Source organism: Nyctibius grandis, chromosome 27 (assembly GCF_013368605.1).
Source record: "Nyctibius grandis isolate bNycGra1 chromosome 27, bNycGra1.pri, whole genome shotgun sequence".
Lineage (NCBI taxonomy): Eukaryota > Metazoa > Chordata > Aves > Nyctibiiformes > Nyctibiidae > Nyctibius > Nyctibius grandis.
The window spans coordinates 6,351,175-6,378,264 of record NC_090684.1 but is presented as its reverse complement, the minus strand read 5'-3'; the positions used below and the strand labels follow the sequence as shown (position 1 = coordinate 6,378,264).

The window sequence follows — 27,090 nt, the reverse complement described above, 5'->3', positions numbered from 1 at the left end:
TTAGATTGGAGATCAGGAACAATTTCTTCCACAAAGGGTTGTCAAGCACTGGAACAGGCTGCCCAGGGCAGTGGTGGAGTCCCCATCCCTGGAGGGATTTAAAAGCCGTGTAGATGTGGTGCTGAGGGCCATGGGTTAGTGGTGGCCTTGGCAGTGCTGGGGTAACGGTGGGACTGAATGATCTTAAAGGTCCTTTCCAACCACAACGGTTCTGTGACTTCATGACTCCCCGCGGGAGCGCTCAGCCGGGCCGGGCCGAGCCGGGGCGGTGGCGGGAGCCCGTTGCCCGGCAACAGCGAGGCACCCAGGGGCGGGGGCAGGGCGGCTCCTCGGCGCGGCGCGATGACGCCATCAGAGCGCGCCGCGCGGGGAGAGGGAAGCGGCGGGGGGGCAGGCGCGGTGCGCGGGCCGGGACCTCTCCCCGCGGCGGTGAGTGCGGCCGGGCCGCCCCGGGCGGGCGGTGCCGCCTTACGGCGCGGGGCAAGCGGCGGGGCCGCGGGCGGCCCGTGGCCACCGGCGGGGCGGGGGCGACCCAGGCGGCGCAGGGAGAGAGGGAGGAAGGGGCAGAGAGAGAGAGGGAGGGGCGGCGCGGCGCGGCGGGAGGGCGCCCCCTGGCGTGGCGGCGGGCGCGCCGTGACATGTGGCCGTGCTGGCTGTGCCCGCAGGTGCCGGGCGCCATGGCCCCCCCCAAGGACATCATGACCAACTCGCACGCCAAGTCCATCCTCAACGCCATGAACGCCCTGCGGAAGAGCAACACGCTCTGCGACGTCACCCTCCGCGTGGAGCACAAGGACTTCCCGGCCCACCGCATCGTCCTGGCCGCCTGCAGCGACTACTTCTGCGCCATGTTCACCAGCGAGGTCGGTGCGCCCCGAGACCGCGGCTGCTGCCGGCCCTGGGTGCTCTGTGGGTGGAGGAGGCAGGGCCAACCAGTGCTCGGGATGCTCTCTGGCAAGCTGCTCAGCAGCTGGCCCAGAGTCCCTTCATGGTGGCCCCGAATCCCACCATGGTGGTCCTGGGTCTCTCTGGAGCCCCTCATGGTGGCCTTGGATTCCCTCATGGTGGCCAAGGGTCTCTCTGGAGCCCCTCATGATGGTCCTGGATTCCCTCATGGTGGCCCAGGGTCTTCTCATGGTGGCCCTGAACCCCCCCATGGTGGCCCTGGGTCTCTCTGGAGCCCCTCATGGTGGCCCTGGGTCACCTCATGGTGGCCTCGGATACCCTCAGGCTGGGCCTGGAGCCCTCTGGATCCTCTCGTGGTAGCTCTGGATCCCTTCGCGGTGGTTCTAGGTCTCCTCATGGTGGCTCCAGAGGCCTTTATCATGGTGTGGTGGGAGTTAGAGGCTGCAGTTGGGCCCGTGGTCGTGAATTGTTGTGTGCTGCGTGACCAACCTGTGCACCAGTGAGCTGCCAGGCTGAGCTGGCAAACAGGAAGGCTCCGAGACATTCACTGATTTTTCTAGTTGTGGTTTATGGTCTTCGTGCTTCTGGGCATCTTTCTTGCTGAGGGTTCCAGCCCTAGTGCAAAGCTGTGCGAGCCGTGGCGCACACCTTAGACCGGGTGGTGAATCAAGGCAGCCCTTTAAAACTGAAACGGAGGGTATTTCATTCGTGTTCTGGTCTGTGTTTCGCACTGACTGGTCAGCTGGTACGTGTTGGGTTCTGCTGCTGCTCTTGCGAGGAGGAGGTAGCCTCTAGCACTGAGGTTGGGGGTGAGACTATGAGCCCCTGTTGCTGTACTGGGCATATCTGGCTTGTGAGGACCTTTGCTCTCACAGCCCTTACTGCACGGGCTCGCACTACCTGCGTGCTGGTTTTCTGAATCACCGAAAGGTAATATATGAGCTAAAGCTCTCACTCATTCGTATCGTTAAATACGAGATGCTTTGCCTTTTATAAATTTGAATCAGTCTTTGTGGCTTTTTCTTACAGAAGATGGTTTTTTTTATCCTAGCAGCTTCCCCGTTAGCAGGGAGAAAAATTACTAAGTAGCTCAGAGGTCCTGAAGACCTCCCTGCTAGCCCTGTAGTCCTTGCAGGAGAGAATAATTTTCTTCTTTATTTTATCCAGCAATGAATGCTGTTGGCAGCGCTGTCTGTGTGCCTGCTTCTTTCAGTGCTGTGTCGGGTGAGCAGGAGTCTTAGTTTTTATAGTCCTGTGCCAAGCAACTAAAAAAAAAGACCTATGTGGACTGACCAAGTACCAGTATATTTTCTGTCTGTGTCTTCATGAAATTTGTAAATTTGTCAGGTTTATGCTCTTTCTCTGCATAAAGGAAACGTAATTAAAAAAAAAAATACACAAAAGAAATTCAGTCCCTGGAGACTGAAGTTCTCTGTTTACCAATAGCTTCAAGGTGCACAGCAGCATAGCAGGCTGTCTCTGCTTCTTTGTGTTTGCCTCTACGTTCCTGTCAATGCTTTTGACTTCCTGCACTTTATCTAGGCAGTCTGCAGGGATCTGATCGCTCTGTGCGCTACAGAACGTTCTTTGTGGCTGCTAACAAAGGCTGAGGATTGGTATGCTTTGGATCTGAGCTGGGATCGTCTCTCCTTCCTTCTTTGTACTCTCATTTTAGTAACATTGTAGTGACCTTAATTCACAGATGTAATTCTTCCTAGAAAAATGAGCGCGTCCAGTACCCTGTGGGCATGATTGCTCGATCTCCCACGCTCCCAAATTGCCGCTGCTTTAAGGGTTTTACTTCTTTTGCTTAGTTTGTATTTCTTCCAAATTTACTTACTCGTACAGAAACCCCAAAATGACAAACCTGCCAAGTGGCACACGCACAATTACTGAGTGTTTGCAGGAGAGCGTCCTTTCCAGGAAATGCCAGCTTGGTAAGCCTCAAAGTGGTCCCGCTTCCTATGCGTGTCAGCGACAAGTACGTTGGTGAGCGTAAAGGGGCAGCGTTTGGTTGCTCTCCAAACACTTGTGGGTACAGAGTGTTTGGGCCATGGCTGTAACTTGAGGGAACTCAAAACGCCGGATTGCATAATGGAGGAAGAGTCTCTGCGAGGGCTTCCTTTGCGTTTCATCGCCTGTCCTCTGCGGATCTGGGGACTGCTTGGCTGGGTGTAACGTGTGGCTTTTGTCAGACTGGGGCTACGCAAGGCTTTGTTCAGAACTGATGCCTGGGTTATGTGCTGTGTCACTCGTGGTGTTGCATCTGTGCGTGGCCAGTGTAGCACTGAGACTGTCATCACAGATTGTGATAAAGAACCTCATTTGCCCATCCCCGTGTCTCTAGTTTCCTTCCTTCTCTCACTTCTGACTTTAACATTTACTTTTAAAAGCTCTCAGTCTTACTTAGTATTAATTTCTTCCCGTTTTCTGTTCCCATTTTCCCAAATGAGGAGAAGCCGCTGATCACCTGTTGATCCCTTGGCTTTTGACAACACTTTTCTCTGCCCCTGTGCCGAGTAGTGTGGGAAAGCTGAAAAGCCCATCGGTTTTACCTACAGGGATCTTCCTCATAGTGAAAATTGAAGAGCACTTCTAGCAAACGCTACCCTGGATCCTAGTTTTGCACTGGCATTTCTGTCTTTGTTTGGACAAGTTAGCATAACTGAGGATGTGTTAAGAGCTGATCATCAGCTCCACCTCAGAAAGAATTTAGTCAGTCTTCTCTTGGAGGGTACGTTCTAGAAATTGAAGGGGTTGTATTTCCCCTAGAACATGCGGAATTATTCTTATTCTGGAAATAAACAACTTCTGTTTCCAGGTTCTTACATGGTCATCCTCGCTGTACTGTGAACGCCTGCCAGAATGCAGTGAGCCACATATTGGCACTGTCGTGCCACCATTTCTTTTCCCCTACATCTGAGAAGAAATTGGAGGGGTCTATTACAATATACTGTTGTGTATCTGCATTAGTGGTGTCCCCCAGGGCTCAGTACTGGGCCCAGTCCTGTTTAATATCTTTATTGATGATCTGGACGAGGGGATTGAGGCCACCCTCAGTAAGTTCACAGATGACACCAAGTTGGGCAGGAGTGTTGGTCTGCTGGAGGGCAGGAAGGGTCTGCAGAGGGGTCTGGACAGGCTGGATTGATGGGCTGAGGCCACTGTGTGAGGGTCAACAAGGCCAAGTGTCGGGTCCTGCACTTGGGGCACAACAGCCCCACGCACCAGTACAGGCTGGGGAAGAGTGGCTGGAAAGTGCCTGGTGGAAAAGGACCTGGGGGTGTTGGTCGATGGCAGCTGAACATGAGCCAGCAGCGTGCCCAGGTGGCCAAGAAGGCCACCAGCATCCTGGCTTGTATCAGCACTAGTGTGGCCAGCAGGACCAGAGCAGGGATTGTACTCGGCACTGGTGAGGCCGCACCTCGAATCCTGGGGTCAGTTTTGGGCCCCTCACGACAAGAAAGACCTTGAGGTGCTGGAGCGAGTCCAGAGAAGGGCAACGGAGCTGGTGAAGGGTCTGGAGCACAAGTGTGATGAGGAGCGGCTGAGGCACCTGGGGATGTTTAGTGTGGAGAAAAGGAGGCTGAGGGGAGACCTTCTCACTCTCTCCAACTGCCTGAAAGGAGGGTGTAGCGAGGTGGGAGTCGATCTCTTCTCCCAAGTAACAAGCAACAGGACAAGAGGACACAGCCTCAAGCTGTGCCAGGGGAGGTTCAGGTTAGACATTAGGAAAAATTTTTTCACAGAAAGGGTTATTGGGCATTGGAACGGGCTACCCAAGGTGGTGGTGGAGTCACCATCCTTGGAGGTGTTTAGGGAAACCTGGATTTATGGTGTTTAGGAAAACCTGGAGAAGAGGAGGCTCTGAGGTGACCTTATTGCAGTCTACAACTACCTGAAGGGAGGTTGGCCTCGTCTCCCGGGCAACTAGCGATAGGTCAAGAGGGCACAGCCTCAAGCTTCGCCAGGGGAGGTTCAGGTTGGACATTAGGAAGAATTTCTTTACAGAAAGGGTTATTAGACATTGGAAGGGGCTGCCCAGGGAGGTGGTGGAGTCACCATCTCTGGATGTGTTTAAGAAAAGACTGGACATGACACTTAGTGCCATGGTCTAGTTGACACGGTGGTGTCAGGGCAACGGTTGGACTCGATGATCCCTGAGGTCTCTTGCAACCTGGTTGATTCTGTGATTCTGAGGATGTGGCACTTAGTGCCATGGTCTAGTTGACACGGTGGTGTTAGGTCAAAGGTTGGACTTGATGATCCCAGAGGGCTCTTCCAACCAGGTTGATTCTGTGATTCTGTGATTAGTTAAGGCAAAACCAAGAAGTGGCCTTGGATAAGAAAGTGATTCCAAAATTTGAGGCCCATTCTCCTGCAGAGTATGTTGCACGATCTGTGGATGGAAGGGGAGACAACAACGTTATGTTTAACAACAGAGCTATGACCTGCAGCCCCTGCCTTAAGGCTTTCAGCAGCTTAGGCATCCTGGGGTAAAACTCTTGATCCCTCTAAGTGACTTTCCTTAACAATGGAAATGTGTTTTCCTGAATGCTCCAGTTGATTTTTGGATCTGTACTGCTGTGTACTTTTAATGATGCGTTAGAAATGTGCTTGTATTAGGGAGTATCAATCCCTTACTGCTTTACTTCTGCTGGTTAGCAGAACTCTGATATAAAACAACAAAGGGGCAAACAGATCTGAAATCCTAACAGCAGAGATATGTCTTGTACCACTAAACACCTGCAGAAGGAAAGCTGCTTGTACTGTGTTTTGATTGGCATTGTATGAGCATGATTTTGCATTGCTTCTGAGCCCAAATGTGTGGATTTATCGATCAAAGAGGGACTCTCTCTGTGCCAGCAGCACAGCACTAAGCACTGTGTACAGTTTTCTAACACTTCGTATGCAGTGTGGAGCTACAGTTCAGAGTCTTCATGGGACGTTCAGAATCAAGTTGTCTCTGCTCTTGGATCCTTCTTTAAGGTATGATGCTAGGATCCCAAGTTGTTCTGCATCACATACATTGTGTGAAGTTATTTGAAATATTTTCTTCCTTGCAAGCAGTCTTAGCACGTGAGTAAACTGTGAGCCAAATAACAACCAAGTAGTGGAGTGTAGGAGAAGTACAAGGGAAGCAGGAGGTGATCGTCCCCATGGTATTAGTGTTGTCCCCGTGGTTTGTGTTTTGGTCAACAGTATAAAGAGAGTATGTGCATGGCTGATTATGGATTATTGAATATTGGTTGTGGGGACAGGAGCTTCTTTACCAGCTCCAGGCTGATCTGTGAAGAACAGTTGTCTACAGCTTCTGCCTGGTGCAGTGTAATCCATTACCATCAGGTCTGGCGCCCTTGTCAATAAATGTTTGTAACTTCTTATCCTCTTTCTTCTAAGTACGTATGGTCTACATCTCCAATTGCTTGTTGGAATCATGAATATCTTGTCTGATCAGGTCTGACCTCTGGTGACATCTGTGTCCTTTATCTGTTGTACCAAACAGCTTAGTCTCGTTTTGGGAATGTGTTGTCTAGCCCAAGGTAGGAACTCCTTTTAGCTTCTGAATGCCTGTCATACAGCAGGTCAGACAAGGTAATTTGCTGTTCCTTTCTGACTCTGGGTGCCATAAAGTTTGTTTACTGTGTCAACAGACTTGAAAGGCCTCTTCCCTCAAATTACTTTGAGTACCTCCATTACCTCCTGCATTTCTCTACTGTGAGGTGCATCCCTCTGTGTCATAGAAATGGCTCAGCCTCAGCAGAGACATTTCTTCCTTTCTGATGCAGTGTCATCGAATGTCTCTGCAGGAATATCCTTGACTGCTCTTATTTTCTCTGCTTCTGTATTACCTCCTTTTTCCTCAGCTGTGGCAGATTCCAAGCCAAGTGATCATGCTTTGATCATGCTTTCTGTTCACTGAGTCTCTGCTCAATCTGTCTGTAACCAACTTCAGGCTCATTCTTGGCAAGAAAAGTCATGGGCTTTTATCTGAATCGTGCTCGCACTGATACTGATTGCTTCTTCCAAAGTCATGGGGAAGAACACTGGTTTTAAAGGTTGGTTTTGCAGCGTGCTGCATGGAGACATCCTTCTGTTGAGGTCTATTCATGCTGACGAGCTTGCAGCTATGTGCAGGGTGTGATTAGTGAGTCCACCTGCTAGTCTGTTGTTCATGAATCATCAGATGCTGCGCCAGCAGCTTCGGGGTGGATGCATTGAACCACAAAGCTGATGCTTTGTGAAATATAATCTCAGTTTTGTATCTATAGAGGTGCAAATTTGGTGGATTCGCAGAATTTACTGTTCTCAAAGATTGGCTGTTGAGAGGGTAATGTTCCTTGGGAAAAATAATTATTCCAAAATTATGTATCTTAGAGATGATAAGATGGTAAGGGGACAAAGTCAGGATTGGGTGAGTACCATCACTCTCTGTACTGTTATTTTACTTTCAAATGTTTCAGCTAAACCTACATTTAACCTTTAGCTCTGAACTTCCTGGCCTATCAATAGCCATGCTTTTTAGGGACCTTCACCATAACCTTGCAGAATGGATCAGGAATTGAACGGTTAGGAAAGATTTTTATTTGGTTTGGTTTTAGAGCTGAGTGGTGAGGTGGGGACTCCACTTAAACTGTAGCATGTCATATACATCCTGCCCAGGGAGGAACCTAAAGCTTGGAGTTACTGCATGGAGGAGAGAGTTTAGTTGTCTTGCAAAAGTGACGCATGTAATTTCTGCTATCTTTAATCTCAGCTTGCTCATTTTACGATGCATTTGACTGTCCTCCTGATCCATAATGAACTTTGACTCTTTTACTCACCCTGTAAGTGAATTCCATAGAGAAATTCCCTCCTTCCCCTTATTCTTTCAGTGAGCACAAGAAGAAAAAGGACAAATCTCTGTTGAAACCTCTCTGACAAATGACATTTTTAAAAAATGCTGAGCGTTGTTGGCTTTTTTGATTACATTACTGAAAAAATAAACCTTTGTCTTCCTTCTAATTTACAGCTCTCAGAGAAAGATAAACCCTATGTCGATATCCAGGGACTGACAGCCTCTACCATGGAAATCCTGCTAGACTTTGTGTATACAGAAACTGTTCATGTGACAGTAGAAAATGTCCAAGAATTGCTCCCAGCGGCGTGTCTGCTTCAGCTGAAAGGTAATTGCCAACTATCAGTACAAATTGCACAATTGCTGCTGGTCAGAGATTTGGGTTGTCTGACCTTCTGTAAATGGAAGACATTGTGGGAGGCATGATATTTATAAGGACTTATGTCAAACTTCTGTGGTTGTCTTGCATGTTGTGGTCTCGTTGGTAGAGGAACTGCATTGGGTGGAAAAAAAGGTGATAAACCAGGTTATTGTTCCATGCTTTGGGCTACTGTATTTCTGCGTGAGAATTCCCAGGAGGAATTGTGGGCTGTACAGCTCATAAATGTTACATCTCAGTCAACTGATAATAATAAGCAAATCCTTGATGTCATTTGGCCTGCCATCATAGTATGTCTGGGTCGTACCAAAGTGGGTGATGTCATTGCACGTGCACTATGGGGCTGTCCCAGGCAGTAATCCCAAATCCCAGGCGACTATCAAAAAGACATTGGAGAAAACCTAGAAATCTGGTAGTCATATCCCCTAGCATATACGTTTTTTTGTTTATAGTCCATGAAGCTGAGTACAACTCACATTTGAGTCTTTTCCTAATATCAGATTTATTTAATTTTTGCATTTAAATAGAATAGCCAGAGATCAAAACAGCCCAAACACATGGTCTACTGCTTAGTGTTTTCACGTCCCTCCAAAGAAATATTTGCATGTGTGTGTTTCTGTAGTATTTTTAAGCTTGTTATTTGAGTTGGATTTTCATTATTGTTTAGAACTTTCTTTTCTGAAGCCGTTTCCAAAGCAGTGGATTGACAGTAAGCATTCAGTGCTCATTCACCCCTCCAATTTTCCGTAGGTGTGAAACAAGCTTGCTGTGAGTTTCTAGAAAGCCAGCTGGATCCATCAAATTGTTTGGGCATTCGGGATTTTGCTGAGACACACAATTGTGTGGATCTAATGCAAGCTGCAGAGGTCTTCAGCCAGAAACATTTTCCAGAGGTGGTTCAGCATGAAGAGTTTATCCTCTTAAATCAAGAAGAGGTTGAAAAGCTCATCAAGTGTGATGAAATTCAGGTAAAACCTGAAAAGTACCGTTACTGTGCAAAGCATTGAAGTAAAACATTGAAACCAGAAATTAGTCCATGCTTCTAGGGTGGATTTCTCACACAGTTCCTGAATTTGAAATTTAATGTCGAAGAAGCTGCTTCTCATTTTTTAGCCATGTGATCTGGAATTGATCAGTAACATGTAGCTTCTATGTAAGAATTTGTTGTCACACAAGCATTTCCTGCAAGTAAGGCAATCACAGTTAGTTATCTCGGCAGAGTTCTTGTTCCTTTGTCTCCTCCTTCCCCTGGAGGAGCTTTCAGAGGTTATGAAGACAAGTTGTCTCCATGCCTACGTTTCAGAAATACCCCCAAGACTTTAACTTCTATTTGTAGACCTTTGCATGCTACTCAGCAGCATGAGGAATGCATGTGTCATCCCAGGCATTTGGGTGTCCTCTGCTTTTACAAGCAGCAGAATGCATGATGGTGCAGGGTAGTCTGACTCTTCAGGGAGTTATATGCAGATTTTTTTCCCTTAAGGTTGGTTTCTGGAGAATTTACTATTTGTCTGGCACCTGTCAAATACTTTTTTCCAAATTTTCTATGAATATGTATGTTCTTGAGAATTGAAATAAGTTGAACATTCCTTGATAATGGGGAGGGGACTTGTTTTTTTTTATTGAGGAGGACTTCATTGAGAGTTGATGTTTGCTTCTGTTCTAAAAGAAGTGATTGAAGCAGTCACTATTCAGAGTTCACAGTAACATGACCTCTTAGAAGCAAACCAATATAAGTGATATCTCTGGTGGAATTCCTGAAAAGCCAATACAGGGATAGCCAATACAGGGATAGCCAGAGGAGAATGCTTGATGTACATCTTGAAAGTCTGCCTTGAAAGTGGCCTTCAGCCAAGCTGACATCCTCTTGTTAATAAGTCTGCTTGACGAAGAGCATGCAAGATAGCAGGGAAAGACCCTGGCACAGGCTGAGATCAGCAGGCTGAGTGTGTTTGGTGTTTAACAAGCCGCAGCTTTAATGCTTTGAGGGTTTGAGCTTATCCAGGCTGTGGCGAGTACTGACATAACGCTTCTGGACAGTGAAGAGGAAATAATGAGGAACTTGAGAACGACCCAGCCAAACTTACCAGACGATCCACACAAGCGAAGTAAAATTTATTGTGGATCGAAAGGACTGATTCAGGCCTTGGAGACACACAGTGGGGTGTGCATTCCTTGTAACACCTTAAGGAGGTGAATGAAGCAAGTGTAGCTGTTGCTGTGCCAGCGCAGAGGCGATGTGCTGTAGCAGAGGGTACTGAGGGAGCAAAATCCCCTGGCTGTTTGAGAAGTATAATGGCAGGTCCTCCTGTGATGCTGTTCAGTGTTACTCATCGTTATCAGAAAACAGAAATGATTTCATGAACAACAAAACTGTTACATATATCAGAGGACAGTCAGTTTGGGAGGGGATAAAACAATGTGGGATTATTGCATTTGAGGAGGAGGTGGGGAAAATTGCAAACAATAAAGTACTCTGCTCTCCTTTTGTGAGCTCTAATTGTCCTTTCCCTGTAATTCAACTAGAAAGAGGCCATTTCAAATTACACTGTAACAAATATAAATCAGTGGCTTGGAAGAATTGCCTTACGTAATTAACCTCTGGTTCCCTGCTTCAGAACATTCTGCAACAGACAGCCTCAAACTGAACTTCAAAGCGCATCAGTCATATCGGTGGGAAGGCTCAACCCTCTTATTACAGTATCTCCTTTTACCTTCATATTTAATAACAGTTAACAGACCTCATGATAATAAAATCATGTCTGATTTGCTTTTACGTTGGATGATCTGAAGACGTGCAAAAAGAAAACCAAGCCTAAATAAGATGTTATAGAGCTTTTTACAATTCTTTTGCTTTTGGCAATCATAGATGTCCAAAGCACCTGAGGTTCTCTAACAGTATCAAATTTAGATGGTTTAGCCAGTGGTGTAAGTACCAGCATGTGCTGGTCCTGAATGGAGAGAGAAATAAACTAGTCGGAACAGTAACATTCACGCCCTGGGGTTCTCCGCTCTGAAATCCAGTTGTTTATAGTTTCTTAAATGTGGAAATAAAAAAAAAAAATATATATCTGGTATGGCTCAGGTGTTAAAGGGGCAATGCACAGGCACGGGGCTGCAGGGGATTAAGCGAGACACTGCTCTGTAAAAAGGAAACGTGATTCTGATCATCTTTATGATGGTACTTTGCATTTTGCAGGACCGTAACTCCTGCTCCACTGAGATGTCGGGGCAGCTGCCCTGTGAGTTACAGCTTGTCGCTGGGCTCTCTCAGAAGTGGTGGCTCCCAGCTTCTGGCTCTGCTGTGTACCGTAAAGCTCACTGTTCTGGCACTCGCACTGCCAGTTGTTGATCTGAGCTGTAAGGAAAAAAATAAATGCGGTTATAAGGAAAAGAAAATGAGGGAATTTCATAGTGCTTGTAAATACAGCTCATGGGAATTTCCATAACAAACTCTTACTTGAAACGTCCTGCTCTCTTGCTAGCTGTGAAGCAGTGTCAACAGCCTGGAAGCTGTCTGTTCCGCAGCAGCTGCTGAAATATTGTCCTTCAGTCTGATCAGCGTGTGTCTTCTCTTCCCAGGTGGACTCTGAAGAGCCAGTTTTTGAGGCAGTTATAAACTGGGTGAAGCACTCAAAAAAAGAACGTGAAGCATCGCTGCCAGAACTGCTGCAGTACGTGCGCATGCCGCTTCTCACCCCCCGCTACATCACGGACGTCATCGACACCGAGGTACCGGCAGCCCGGGTCCGTGGACACAGAACAGCTGGGAGCCCCTATCAGTGTGTGATTGCCATGTTCCCTGGTTAGACTCCTGCTGTCCTAACAGAACACGTTAAAAGCTGCTTTCTCTGCTGATGCGTTTTGATGCTGACGCTGTGGAGTTGTCCCTGTGCAGCTGGGGTGCCCGCTGATTTAATCAGAAGTAGTTTGCTGCACCAGCAGTTACAGCCTCCGACTTTTCAGCTGGGAGGGCACCCCATCCAGAGCAGTTAGTCGGTCTTCTCCTGATACATATAGCATCTTTCTGTTGTCATCTGTTATAGTTTTCTAACAAGTCCTTTCTGCCTTCCATTCATAAGCACTAGAAGGTCTCCTTCTCTAGGCTGAAGGCTGCCGGCACGTGATCCCAGGGAGGAAATGGCTCCTCAGAAGTTGTTTTAGGTGCAGATGGCAAGCAGGTACCTTTGAATGAGAAGGACAGCAGCTGTGTAGGTCCAAAGCCAACACACAAGTCAGAGCCATATAATGCTGCTGCTTTGTGTGGGTGGGGTGTTGCAGACCAAAATGCAGGTGATGGTAAGAGATAACTAAGCTTTTGCAATGGAAATTTAATTCTAAACAGGAAGTGATGCTGACCCCATGCAAGGTTTGACAGGAAGGCACAGAGAAGTTCAAACCAGCATTCTGGTTTGATGGTGATGTGAGGTAACCAGTGGTTACCAGCCATTGTCACCTGACAGATGCTGCATGTGGAATGCCAGACTTCTCTACATAGACTTCTCTACAATGGCTGATGCAGTAACATTCCTCTCTAATGGGATACAGTTGCCTTTTACAGAAGTTCTTAAATAAGGGCAGAGCTAAGATGTGTTTAGTCAGATTGTTTTGGTCCACTTTAAACTGAAATTGAAGCTAACGCAAAAGGGACTGGTACCAAAACAATTAGATCTGTTCCCAAACCAGCCTAAGATAGAGTGTGTACAGGGCCTCAGCTTTCTTACTGCACAGGATGGCCTCTCCAGGCTGGAGGTGACACACTGGTGGGATATCATCATCTTGGGACAGCATGGAGAGTAGAGCGTTGGCCCTCTGTGGCATGATCTGCTCTGAACACCCTGGCCTTCTTGCAGAAGCACCAAGAACTTGTAAAAACAAACCTTAACTTATTGCAGCAGCATATAGCACCCAGCACCCAAAGGGAATTGGATGCTGAGCATTCAGGGGAGGTTGGTCCATGCCCTCAGCCAGGGAGGGTAATTACATGGCGTTATGCAGGGAGGAGATGAGCCTGTCCTTGGGCTGCAGTGCTCCCCGCTTCTTTTAAAGAAGACCTTAGTGCTTCTGTAGTCTTTTCATAGTTCCGTGTCCCCTGTGCACAGGGATCAAGCTAATAGATCCAGCAAAACTGCTTAATTGTGCTGTGCTCCTTGTTTCTTCTTTGATGGCAGGTGCGTGCTGAGAGTAGACTATGTGGGGCAGATCCAGCCAAACTGATTTCAAGTGTAGTTTCACGGCCAGTCCCCCTTCGCAGACATACTTCTGCTGGCTTAAATGTAGCAGAAGTGGCTTTTCCTTCGTTTTCCAATCTTAAAATACATTGCATGTATTAGTGACTCATGTTTTCCCTCAGCCTTTTATACGATGCAGTCTGCAGTGCAGAGACCTCGTAGATGAAGCTAAGAAATTTCATCTTCGGCCTGAGCTCCGGAGTCAGATGCAAGGACCCAGGACAAGAGCACGTCTAGGTGAGCAGCAAAGGGAAGGACACTGAGGTGGTCTGGGGCATTGGCAGGTACTGTATTATACGCCATGTCTAACACCTTGTCATTGCACTGAAGTGCTTCACAGCAGTAACTTGTCAGTCCACGGTCCCCAGTGGTACAGAAAGGGGACTGGAGCACAGGACAGAGGTACTTTTTTTTCAGAGCAGGGCCTAGTCCTAGGTGGTTGCCTTTAATCCCAGGCCTCTGCTGTAACCATAAAACCAGTTTCCTGAGTTGTTGGTGCCTCCAGATATGTTTGTCTCAGCATGCAGCTGTCCAAGAAGTGTGGGAAGAGTTTCTTCCTGTCTAAAAAGGCAGGTATCAGTGTCAGAAACAAAAAGAGCTGCAAGGTGAGAGACAGCTGTGTTAGAGTGAAGATAAGTTTTCAACAGGGAATCTCAGAAGGGAAGGCACAAGCAGGGAGATGGAGAGGTCCCTCTTCCCTTGCAGAGGTACTTTCCTTGCACCTAGTCTTGTTAAGGCAAATAAATGATGATTTCTTCCTCTATTTCAGTAACTCCTACCAAGCACAGTCACTGACTTGTTGGGAAAATGCATGGCTTAGGGCTGTAAGCACTTGAGAGTGACATAAACAGTAGGAATTACCTGCAGAAGAAGGAAAAGTATTTTACTGGCTTCTTCATGACTGTGGCCATTCCTTACCCGATGCCCCTTCTTTATCTTCAGACCCACTCTCTCTGGACTGTCTCTGCCATGCCTTTATCCCGGGCGCACTCACAGGGCAGTGCCATCAGTGCCAGCATTGACAGCTCTTCCTGCAAGCAAACCTCCCTGCGTGTTCTCCAGTGGAGAGGGACCCTGAAAAACCCTTCATGGCCATTTCCTGTTACTAACACTGTTTTAAGGGACAGAAAGCAGTTTATGCACTAAAGGAGGAGGGCAAATTAGGTTTGTCAGAGAGACACATCGATTAGATTTTTTGGCCTGAAGGGAATGTTGTTGTGATGTGGTTTGACCGCCAGCATAGTCGGGGCCACAGCATGTCTCCTGTTTTTCTGGGAACATCCTACATCAGTTTCAGTGACACACAGTTCAGCTCAACGTGTCATTTTGGAAAGACATATTTCATTTTGTTCGGAGTTGAAATGCTTCACCTGACAAAGGAGACATCACAAAACTGGTTTATTGTTTAATTATACAGGCAAAAACTGCGCACCTTATTGCTGAGGTTCATCTTCTGGATTCAGCCCGGCCTTTTTCACTTGATTCAATACCATCTGCTATCAGCAATGCTTTTATCATGTGTCATAAACTGTGATCAAGTTGTGTATTAACTTTCTGTGGGATAAACTGAAACGATTGCACTTCTAACTGTCATACTGTACAGAAAGCTTTCCGAGTTGTTGTTGGAGCTCTTTTGTGAATCCTTCCCAGTTATTTTTTTGTATTATTCTCCTTCATCTGAGGTGGCAGCTGTTTTGCTTTGTGACAGACAGGGTCTTGTTAAATCTTTGTTGCTTGGTGTTCAGTCCCTTCTGCAATGAAAAGCTGGACAGTTCTAAACTCTAGTAAAACTCCTGCTGCAGAAAGGGCCCAAGGGATTCAGGGGATATTCATCTATTTTTAAAACTATGATAGAAACCTACCACTAAGGCAATCATTGCAAGGGAGGTTAAAACTCTCCAGATCACAAGTCTTGTCTAACTCTCAGGGAGAAAATAAGAAAAATTCAAGGACAATCTCAGAGAAAAGAAGGTAGAGGGAAAGAAACTTTGAAATAAAATACGTAAGACTTAAGAGACAGTTCCTCTGAAAAGACTTCATTAATTTTTCAGGCTTCAGTCAGCCTGGGTTGTTTCTCAGTGAAATGGTGAACAAAGGTGCCATCTGGTCTGGATGGCATTTGGGAACGAGGGGAGAAGGCCCTGTTTTGTGAGGAGGCTGCGGGGAAGCAGCCATCCTCCTTCAGCTTTCATGGGGTGGTAAGAGGTTTGAAAAAAAAATCATGGAAAGAATATAAAAGAAGATCTAAACGAGCCAATTTCTGCACCTAACTTAGCCAGCTTGTCTTCTCAGAGTCCGTCTAACATTAGGAGGAACAGCCCTCCAGCAAACAGCTCCTAACACCTGAGTTAGTCTTACTGCCATACACCCTGGAGGAGTTTCTCTCTCTTCCTCCTCGCTGAGGATAGACGGAGTCTGGGTGACTGTACCCAGGTTAGGTGCTAGCTTCAGAGTGGTGATGAAAGCAGGGATTTAGAGGTGCCTTGGTGCACCAAGGAAGGCTCAGAGATTCTTCAGGTAATCCCCTTGAGGTGAGCCTTTGGTTGTGAAGGGATTGCCTTAACTTTGCTCTCCCCCTTCGCTCTAGGAGCTAACGAAGTCCTGCTTGTGATCGGTGGCTTTGGCAGCCAGCAGTCACCTATTGATGTTGTGGAGAAATACGACCCGAAGACCCAGGAGTGGAGTTTCTTGCCAGTAAGGAACCATTTTTCACCAACCCCGGGTAGAACAGGCTGTGATCAAACAGCGACCCTGTAGCATCAGCTCTATAACATTCCTCTTTGGGCTATCGTTTGCGTTCTGCTCAGATTTTCTGCCATAAATTCTTTAGAGTTGCTGAGGTTCACGTAGCGAATGCTGAAACTGCTTCACATTTGCAGATTTGCTAAGCAAGCTGTGTAGAAGAGATGGTTGTCACATTTCTAATCAGATGCACCTACAGAGACCCACATCTTTGTGGTGGGAGTGAGAGCTATCACGTTTCCTGTTGAAGGGGTGTTACGCTTTAAGGTTAGTGATGATAATTGAAATGTCGATAGGAATAGTATAATCAGTCCTGCTTTCAGGCAGGCTGCACGATCTCTCTGGTTTCATTGTTTCTGAGCATAACGGGAGATAGGAAGAGAGAATTCCTGCACTGAGAGCTATTTCTACCCAAATTTAAAATCACCTTTATCTGTGTGGAATGGTGGAGAACTGCCTCTTCTTTAATATCACTAGTCACAGAAGACCCTGTATCACCTGGTGTCCCAACATTTCGTTCTTTTTTTGGAGGCTAAAAGCTTCAGGTATGTTCATCAAATATTCTGAGTCTCCACATTTTCCCATTAACAGTCTCTGCAGGGAGCCAGTGAGAGGCACACAAACCCTCGAGATTCATCAAAGATTCAGTAGCGGCGTAAGATAAATGACGTATAATGCAAAATATTTTAGTGCAAAGAGGCCTGGCCGTGAGAAGAGAGCACAGCAGAGACAGAGTACAGGCAGAGGAAGGCAGACGCAGTCGTTAAGCATTTTAGCCAGGGCTGTATCCTTTAAATCCATAGTGCTGTTTGTGTCTGTGGTAGTGGGCCATTTTCCAACAGAGGGTGGAAGGACAGCAGTTGGTCTCCATGCATCTGTGTTGTTTCCTCTCCCTGACCTTTTTATTCTTTTCACTGTTCTAGAGCATCACACGTAAGAGGCGCTACGTTGCTACAGTGTCCCTGCACGATCGGATCTATGTGATCGGGGGGTACGATGGTCGCTCTCGTCTCAGCTCGGTGGAGTGCTTGGATTATACGTCAGATGAGGACGGTATCTGGTACTCCGTGGCTCCGATGAACGTACGGCGAGGCCTGGCGGGAGCCACGACCCTTGGAGGTATGTCCTGGTCACCGCACTCTCAGGGCAGTACAGCCCGTTCACTTCTTGTCCTGAAATGCCCTGAGCTGGTATGTGCAGAGTGGGATGGCTGCGAGGGAGGAGGTGACTCTGAAATTCTGCCTTCTCATCATTTGGATGTAGAAATGGAGAACTCACCCACGTATCCTGAGAGGAGCTCTGCCTCCGCTTCATTCTTATGGCGTGTGTCTGTGCATCGAGGGAAAGGAACTCTGTGAGGGGGTATGGAGTGGGAAGCTCTCGGGGTGGTGACAGTGTCACGTGTTACTGAGCACAGGACACCAAGTACAGCAATAACCATCCAGCACTAGAGAGAGGCTGAAACTGGTGCACGTGCAGAGAAGGATCCTTAGGACAGACTTGGAAGAAGAAAACTACTTTATTGAGCAAACCAGAACACTTCAGCTTGCTTATGCTGGCAAAGCAAAGGCCAAGAGGGGATACGACTGTTCTCGATGAGTATAACTTGGTACGACAAGGAAATGGGCAATGTAAGAATTGAATAAGAACAAATGCTTATAAACAGGCCAGGGAAAAATTAGTGTGGAAATGAGAGGAAGTTTTTTAGCCATTAAAACAGCAGTCTCTCTAATGAATATTCTGTGCTTTAATGCTTATATTAGAACAGCTTCTTAATGTTGGTTAAATATTATTCATTTAGACTGTTAATAATCTATTCTAATGAAAATTCTCTTAAATATGCAGCTCTGAAGATGAATGAATTAGGTTATCCAGTACAAGGGACTGATCTTGATGATCCAGACGTGTCTTTTGGATCTTCTTTCCTTTTGCTACCTGTGTGTGTACTACCTTGCAAGCATTTACTTTGGGGCGGTGCTGACAGGATGCTAGCGACAGGCAGGGTTTGGGCATGGCAGTGTTTCAGTAGGTTCTGCAGCATGGAAAAAAATAACTGGGGTGTGCGTGTTCTTTTCATCCATCAGCAAGAAGCAGATTTAAGGGCCAGATGGGTTTTATGTTTGTTTAGTTTGTTGGGTCTGTGAGCAGGTTAATGCCGTGAGCGAGGGTGAGGAGACTGGGTTTGTCTTAGCTTCGAATTTTGGCTTCGAATTGGCCAAGAAGGCCAGTGGCATCCTGGGGTGTATTAGAAGGGGTGTGGTCAGCAGGTCAAGAGAGGTTCTCCTCCCCCTCTACTCTGCCCTGGTGAGGCCGCATCTGGAGTATTGTGTCCAGTTCTGGGCCCCTCAGCTCAAGAAGGACAGGGAACTGCTAGAGAGAGTCCAGCGCAGAGCCACGAAGATGATTAAGGGAGTGGAACATCTCCCTTCTGAGGAGAGGCTGAGGGAGCTGGGTCTCTTTAGCTTGGAGAAGAGGAGACTGAGGGGTGACCTCATTAATGTTTATAAATATGTAAAGGGCAAGTGTCAAGAGGATGGAGCCAGGCTCTTCTCAGTGACATCCCTTGACAGGACAAGGGGCAATGGGTGCAAGCTGGAACACAGGAGGTTCCACATAAATTTGAGGAAAAACTTCTTTACGGTGAGGGTGACTGAACACTGGAACAGGCTGCCCAGAGAGGTTGTGGAGTCTCCTTCTCTGGAGACATTCAAAACCCGCCTGGACGCGTTCCTGTGTGATATGGTCTAGGCAATCCTGCTCCGGCAGGGGGATTGGACTAGATGATCTTTCGAGGTCCCATCCAATCCCGAACATTCTGTGATTCTGTGATTCTGTGAATTTGCCAAGGCCTGTAGTTGTTCCTGTGTTTTGCAGTCCATGTTGTAGGCTTGCTCCATCTGTGAGGGCCTTCCTGCTCCATGCGCGTGCTTGATACTTGACTCACTGAGTCCAGCCTCTGTCTAACGTTGCAGACATGATCTATGTTTCTGGTGGGTTTGATGGAAGCCGACGTCACACCAGTATGGAACGATACGACCCGAACATTGATCAGTGGAGTATGCTGGGAGACATGCAGACGGCACGGGAAGGAGCGGGGCTTGTTGTAGCTAATGGAGTTATCTACTGCCTCGGTAGGTACCCTGAGGACCTCTACGCATTCTGCAAATACTTGCTTTTTACAGAAATGACAGTGCAGGTGCTGTCAGTGGGGAGCACCCATTATGTCGTGTCCAGGGTGGAAGGGAAGATTTAACGTCACTGCACTGGGCCCTGCACAGCTCCGTCAGCGAGTGCAGCCTGTTCTCACCGTTACCACTGCGATGGCTTAGACTGGAGCTGACGTATAACTGCAGCAAATGCTGTCAGAACCAAACTGGACACAATCAGCCTGCATTTGAGGGACAGGTGAAGCGCGGGGGATGAGCAGTGCCAGCTGAGGTTTGCAGGGACCGGTCAGTGGCTAAAATGCCCTAGAGATGAAGCAGATAGCCACAGGACAGAGGGTGCATCTGCTCCACACAAAGCAATGTTGGCTGTAGTGCTCTGGAAATGTATCCTGAGCTGTACGTGTTCCAGCTCCTTTGTGTAGCACCCGTTTCATTTTCAGAGACCCACGCCAGCTGTGAATGCGGTGAGAGTGCTAGAGGGCAAACCACTCTGAAGACTTCACTAAGCTTGTTCTGTAGATAGACCTTCTGTGCCCCAGAACAGGCAGGCCCAGCACTGTACCCGCATTTGTTGCCATCACAATCACAGATATTGGTTTATGGGTTTCACTTCCCTCTCCCAAATTCCTCTTCCTCACGCTGTCCCCCGAGGCAGATGCCAGCACGCTGCTCCTTTGCTGAAGCTGCACAATGAGGTTTCTCGGTATCCTCTTGTGAAACAGCTCTTTGGGACATCCCAGCCTACACCGTGTAGCCTCATAGCGTCAGCTGGCGGCTGCAGCACCCAGACCCTGAGCCAGCGCCAGGTCTGGAAGTTGTACATCTGCTTTAGCAGGATGGCACCAGCGTTGGCATCCGTGCGCTCAGAGGCGGCTTTGGGCAGTGTGGTGCTAACCTGGTTGTACTGGTTTGGCAACATGATGCTCTCCCAGCACGGACCTGTGCAGTGCAGGGGCAGAGCTCGCTCTGAGCTGGCTCTGGTCTGGCGTTGCAAGCTGCAGAGATCCTCTTTGTTCTGCCAGCCTCGGTGTGCTGCGAGTTGTGCTGATCACAGTGCAACGCTGTGCTAAGGATGAACCAGGCGTGTTATTGCTTTCTACACAGAAAACATTTTCCAGAAGTCAGACCCATGGTTTGCTCCTGTATTTTGTTTCAGGTGGCTATGATGGGCTGAACATACTGAATTCTGTAGAGAGGTATGATCCCCACACTGGACACTGGACAAATGTCACCCCAATGGCCACTAAGCGCTCAGGTAAGAGCCCACAGCACCTTGAGGTCTAACTGTTTTGTGCTGCGCTAAGGAGGCAGTCACTGCTGGCTTGTCCTGCTGCCCTGGAGGACGTTGACTGGCCCCAGTGGGTGGCTTGGCTTTGAGAAAGGGTGATTTTAGGACATGCTGACTTAACTCCCCAAGAGAAAGATTAATTTTCACATGCCTGATGTCCCCATCCCGTGCTAAGATGTGTATAGAGGAATGTGGCAAGGGCAGGGGTTATAGGTTACGGGGAGGGAAGGGAAGTCTTGTGTGACTTCCATAACTAGGAACCGTGCACAGCTTGGAGAAAAGCCGGTAAGGAACTAGTCCAGACCGTAGTGCAAGATGATGGGATGGTTTGCTAAGTCGGTGCTCATGAGCTGCAGGGGACACAGCAGAGGCAGGAGTGCTCTGGCAGGCTGCTCCTTCACTTGTGAACGGCTGGGCATCAGCCCCTGGGGCAGCACCACAGAGAGCAGCGCTGCCAGAGCGGTGTCACGCTGCAACAGCCTTACGCTAATGACTTGAAACGTGGTGCAGTCACACATTAATCACCCACCACCAATTCTTAGTTTGTCTTTCCTGCTTGGTGCCCTATCTGAGCTTTGAGTGTGGCAGCTGTATCTAGGAGAAACATATAGTTTAAATTCTACTTTTGGAGTAACTTTCTGTCTCCGCTGTCCTTCATTTCTCAGAGGAGTTCCTGGGGGGCTTGTGCAGCTTCTGTGTGCTCAAGTGCCGGCCCTCTTGCTGTTGCGCTGCGCCTCAGGCCCTCTTTCAAAACCCTTTTTGAAGTTGCTTTTTCTCTAGTTCTTTCAATAAATGTCCTTTACAATTAGCCTACGCAGCATCGTTTCTGTTTGTTCTCTGGTGCAGTGTTCTTGTTTAGAGACAAGTGCTGGTTACTCAATTAAAACTGGTCTCTGTTCTAAAACCATTTAAGCTTTCTTGTGCCTGCGGTGGCATTCACCAAAACCCCAAGCTTTAAATATTTACTCCTGTGACAGGGCTATTCCTGTTAAGTGTGGGTTGGAAAGTATTTCCCATATGCCAAGAATAGATTTGATTTAGAAGTTGGTCGCCTTCCACACCCAGGAAGTCTCCACATACAAACACGTGATAAAATCTGTGAGATTTCCTACATCAGAGGCAACAAGCGAGACCTGTCCACGGATCTCTAGAAAGCTTAAGGATGAGATGGCTTTCCCCAAGGGTCTGTTGTGTGCACCAGAGAAGATGGCTTCTGGCAAGACCAAAAGCAAGGAGTTCAAGGGAAAAGCCATTTATAAGAAGTGTTTCCCAGGGCCATGCTAGCATCCCACAAGACTCGGAGGCTTTTGGTAGCCCACAGAGCAGGCTCCTCAGTGCCACGAGCGAGCAGGAACATTGTGAGGCTCTTGACCCCAGCACTGACTCAGCCAGGTTCCTTCCTCAGCGCTCTGACCCACTGAGGTCTGAAATGGGGCTGTGCCCAAGAACGTTTTTTGGCCCAGGTTTTTGTGCTACCACTCTGTGGTACTAACACCCCGAACTACTCATACCTTAGATACCAGTTGCACTTGCAGCCTCCATCCTGTTATCAGTTCCAGTCCATCCATCCTGGCGACCTTGGACCCTGTAGGACTTCTTTTGCCCCAAGGCTTTGACGCTCTTTCTAGAGCTGTCTGCTCGCGGGTCTTTGAATTCCAAGAAAGACCAGGACTAAGAATAATCTTGCCTTTATTCAGAGATTGTCTGCTCCTTGCGTCTCTTCATCTCGTAGGACAGATTGTGGAGGTAGGCCAGCACTCAGAAACCAGGGCCATATTGCATTGCTAGACCCAGCCTCCCCAATGAGGCCTTCTTCTGGTCTCTCTTCTCAGCCAAAGTCATCCTCACTGAAGCTGCCAGAAAGGCCATCGGGTCAGCCTGGCCATTCCCAGCTGTTTTGGTGCTCTCAGCAAGGACAGACAGTGAAAGTGAGATTGCATTTAGTGGAACAGAAAGTCTCTTGTACCCTGTTTGTAGAAGAAACAGATGGGTGCCCAAGAGCTGCGGGGTAGCGGCTTGTTTCCTTCGGGATGTTCATCAGTGCAACATGTTGGTGGTAACAGCCTGATAGGGTTTACTCTGCTGTCAAGATGCAGCTCGAAACAGCAGCAGCTGTTGGCAAGAGCACCTCAGGTCACCAAGTGCATTGTTATCTTAGTGTGTTCTGTGGTGTTTCACCTGAAGGGAGCTGCAGATGAGGAGCAGAGGCTTATTTTCTGCTGTTGTCATAAATTCCCAGTTGGTCCAACTACTATTGATGGCTTTTACTGTGAGGACAGCTGTTCAGACAGATGCTTTTGGCCACATGCGCCTCTGTGACTGTGCAGCGGACACCAGTTTTCATTTCCCTGCCTTCCAGAGGAGCGATGTCAAAGAAATCCCTCCTCCAGCTTCACATGGAGCAGCATCATTCTCCTTGTAACAGCCTGGGGCTGGGTGACACCAGGGAGCCAGAAACACTAGAGAAACCTGTCTCTGTGGTGACAGAGTCCCAGCCGGCTCCACCAGCAGAGCGAGCCTTGTGCTGGTGTCTTTCAGCCAAGGTGAACATCTCATGTTGCTAGCACTGCCCTGGCTGCGGGGTTGCTCAGTCCCCCTTATGCCAGAGATTCAGCAGCGTTTGGTAGAGCTACAGGTTTTCATGTATCGTGTCAGAGATGACAACAGAAGACACGGGGTTATGACAGCGCTTTTGTGGGAGATACAAGTATAAGAAAATGTCCTCTGAAGAGGGAGGAACTGACCTAGTTCAGGCAGCGAGCCCTGGGCACGGTGCTGACCGTGTTGCTCATGGGTGTAACCATGCCGTCTCCTCTCTCTCCAGGGGCTGGAGTGGCTCTGCTGAATGACCATATTTATGTCGTTGGTGGGTTCGATGGGACGGCACATCTCTCCTCCGTGGAAGCCTATAATATTCGCACTGATTCCTGGACGACTGTCACAAGCATGACAACCCCCCGCTGCTACGTGGGGGCCACCGTGCTGCGGGGAAGGCTGTACGCAATCGCTGGGTAAGCGGCTGCCCTGGGCTGGAGCGGGAGATGCCCTGGTGTCTGTTTGCTGGAACAAGTGAGCTGAGGTGACACAGCCTGCTGCCCTGTTTCAGGTGGCCTCTCCTCGCATTTGTATTTCAAGCTTTATGAGAGGAGACAGCCCACAGAGTCACGGTGCCCAACCTAAATAGGCAGTGTGATGGTCCAGGGCTGAGACAGGCAGGAGAGCGGCAGCAGGCAGCAGAAGGCAGCCTAATGCAGTGGGTTTATTTCAGGCCATTGCTGCTGTACACAGCTATCCAGCCTCTCGGGAAAGGCTCTGAACACCTCAACCTCCTCCTTCAGTGGCATCCCTCACCTGTGACTTTCTGTCCTTGCAGATACGACGGCAACTCACTGCTGAGCAGCATTGAGTGCTACGATCCCATCATTGACAGCTGGGAAGTGGTGACCTCCCTGGGGATGCAGCGCTGTGACGCTGGAGTCTGCGTCCTTCGGGAGAAGTGATCTGGAGAGAACTTATAAAGAACATCCTAAAAAGTCTCAGTTGGAGAAAGAGTCCCAAGTGATTTGCAGTGACTGTTCTTGAGAGTTGTGGATGCTGTGGAAATAGGCACCAGAACAGCAGCTTTCTGTGCTGCTTTGGACTAGAGCATGTGCATAAAACGTGTTATCTCAGCAGTCATTTGAAATCGGGGGCTCTGGGTGAAGCTGGAGAAAGGTGGTGAAGTGGGTCAGGAGAAGCTGCATTCTCTGCTGTCCTGTGGCTAAGTCTATCAGCAGAGCAGAGATGCCCCCAGCCTTGGCGTCAGCCAGCCTGGCAAATGCTTCCAAGGACATGTACATACAACTGGGTGGTCTCTTCAGCCACTGCAGGACCACGCAGGTCCTCTGGTTGCTCTCAGCCACGTGGATGTGTGGGGTGAATCCAGCTGCTCTTGTGTTCCAGCTTCAAATCATCTTGTACATACTGAATGTTTAAACATGCTCCTCAAGCGCACATCAGCGCAGAGCCAAATTGAGCGAGTGTGTGTGAGGGGGTCCTGCACTGTAGCTGCGTCTGCAGGTTCCTCACAAGTCTGCACACAAAAGGAGTCGCAGATTAAAGCTGTCAACTACTGAGACCCAAAAGCCTGAGGCTGCAGGGGGCAGGGGGAAAAGCTCATTGTCTGGTGTAGAAGCAGGGCTGCAGCATTTGTGCTCTGATCGGGGCCTCAGCAAGGTTCATCACATCATATTTTCCTCGAAAAGCCTGACAGACCCAACTGCATTCTCTGGCAGCAGGAGCCTTGCTGTGATGCGACAGTGCCTTTGCTCCCACCCCTGTGGGGAGGTCACCTTGCAGAGGCTGAGGCCCTGAAAGTAGGGACACAGTTGCTACTGTGCACGTAGATCTTCTGGTGAGCGGCTGGGGTTCGTCCCTGGACAGACCTCTGACCATGTCAGCCTTTCCATCAAGTTCATTGGGTTGATTTTCCTTTTATCTAGGATTTTTCTGCTTCCAGGGCCGTTTTGGAGTGACATCCAGGATTCCATTTTTGCCCTTTGTTCTCAGCTGTTTGTTCCCCTGCCTCGTAACATCCTCTTACACTAGCTGTCCTTCGCCTGCCCCACGAACCCCAAGTGAGAGCTTCATCACTGGAGCACTCTCTGCTCAGCATGTCTCCTGCCTTGCTGCGTTTCTGGGAGCACGGCTCTCCTCCGCCGTCAGCTTGGCCCCCGCAGTGCCTGGGTTCTGTGTAGTGCTGCTCGTTGAGCTTACTGCTGACTCCTTGCTTGGGGGACAGGGTGGGATCAGGGATGTGGTAGCATGACGTAATTATGCACTTTCAGCCAACGCTCTGACTTTCTGCGTTTGTTTCTATCACACAAGTGTTCTGTGGTTTTGTTTCCTATGTTTATTTTCTAATGAAAATATAAAGAATAAAATATTTCCTGAGCCAGGGGGAATTTAGCATCTATTCTCTACCCTCGGGCTATTTGACTCACCACTATATGAAGGGTATGTACAAGCCCCGGGTTAGCCCAGGCAGCCACCTTCAGCTGCTTCAGTGTGGTAGCAAAAAATAAGGGCTCCCTCCACTCGCATCCAGCGATGGCACAGAAACCTGTCAGGCCTGGAGGAGCATTCTGGAGAAACTGGCTGCTCAGGGCTTGGATGGGCGTACGCTTCGCTGTGTAAAAATCTGGATGGCCGAGCCCAAAGAGTTGTGGTGAATGGAGTTAAATCCAGTCGGTGGCCAGTCACAAGTGGTGTTCCCCAGGGCTCAGTACTGGGGCCAGTTCTGTCCAATACCTGTATCAATGATCTGGACGAGGGGATCAAATACACCCTCAGTAAGTTCACAGATGACACCAAGTTGGGCGGGAGTGTTGATCTGCTGGAGGGCAGGAAGGCTCTGCAGAGGGGTCTGGACAGGCTGGATTGATGGGCCGAGGCCACTGTATGAGGTTCAACAAGGCCAAGTGTTGGGTCCTGCCCTTGGGGCACAACAACCCCACACACCGCTACAGGCTGGGGAAGAGTGGCTGGAAAGTGCCTGGTGGGAAAGGACCTGGGGGTGTTGGTCGATGGCGGCTGGATATGAGCCAGCAGTGTGCCCAGGTGGCCAAGAAGGCCACCAGCATCCTGGCTTGTATCAGCACTAGTATGGCCAGCAGGACTAGGGCAGGGATCGTCCCCCTGGACTCAGCTCTGGTGAGGCCGCACCTCGAATCCTGGGTGCAGTTCTGGGCCTCCCACGACAAGAAAGACCTTGAGGTGCTGGAGTGAGTCCAGAGAAGGGCAACGGAGCTGGTGAAGGGGCTGGAGCACAAGTGTGATGAGGAGCGGCTGAGGGACCTGGGGGTGTTTAGCCTGGAGAAAAGGAGGCTGAGGGGAGACCTTCTCGCTCTCTCCAACTGCCTGAAAGGAGGGTGTAGCGAGGTGGGGGTCAGTCTCTTCTCCCAGTTAACAAGCGATAGGACGAGAGGAAACAGCCTCAAGTTGTGCCAGGGGAGGTTTAGATTGGAGATCAGGGACAATTTCTTCCCCGAAAGGGTTGTCAAGCACTGGAACAGGCTGCCCAGGGCAGTGGTGGAGTCCCCATCCCTGGAGGGATTTAAAAGCTGTGTAGATGTGGTGCTGAGGGCCATGGGTTAGTGGTGGCCTTGGCAGTGCTGGGTTAATGGTTGGACTCCATAATCTTAAAGGTCCTTTCCAACCAAATCGATTCTGTGATTTTATGACTTGCTAACTGGGGGTGAATTTGTTACAAGATCTGCTTGAGAAGAGTGTGACAGCAGAGATGAGGAAAAGACTGTGATAATACTGTTGTAACAGAGCCCGCAGGTACAAAAAATAACAGCTTGTTTGTCCACCATGGAAATATGGGGTGAACGGAGCCCGGTATTAATTCATCTGTCGATGGTGTAGCTACAAAATACCTCTCCAAACCTGTCTGTTGATTTCAAGGCAAATGACAGTGTTGTGCCCCTGCAGCCTTTGATGACCGAATGCTCTCCCTGCTGCCTGGTCCCCTAGCAAACACCTCGCCCATTATTCTA

General features: G+C 48.7%; 1 protein-coding gene across 1 annotated transcript; it reads left to right on the top strand.

Moving 5' to 3' along the window:
* Positions 1 to 342: 342 nt before the first annotated feature.
* KLHL12 (kelch like family member 12) lies at positions 343 to 25,498 on the top strand. The gene is made up of 12 exons (XM_068419229.1): positions 343 to 429; positions 666 to 863; positions 7,919 to 8,072; positions 8,874 to 9,091; positions 11,706 to 11,855; positions 13,477 to 13,591; positions 15,942 to 16,048; positions 17,020 to 17,215; positions 19,069 to 19,227; positions 20,420 to 20,518; positions 23,376 to 23,562; positions 23,925 to 25,498. Exons 1-12 carry the CDS (start codon positions 343 to 345, stop codon positions 24,049 to 24,051), a joined length of 1,797 nt encoding a protein of 598 aa, XP_068275330.1. The 3' UTR covers positions 24,052 to 25,498.
* Positions 25,499 to 27,090: the final 1,592 nt, after the last annotated feature.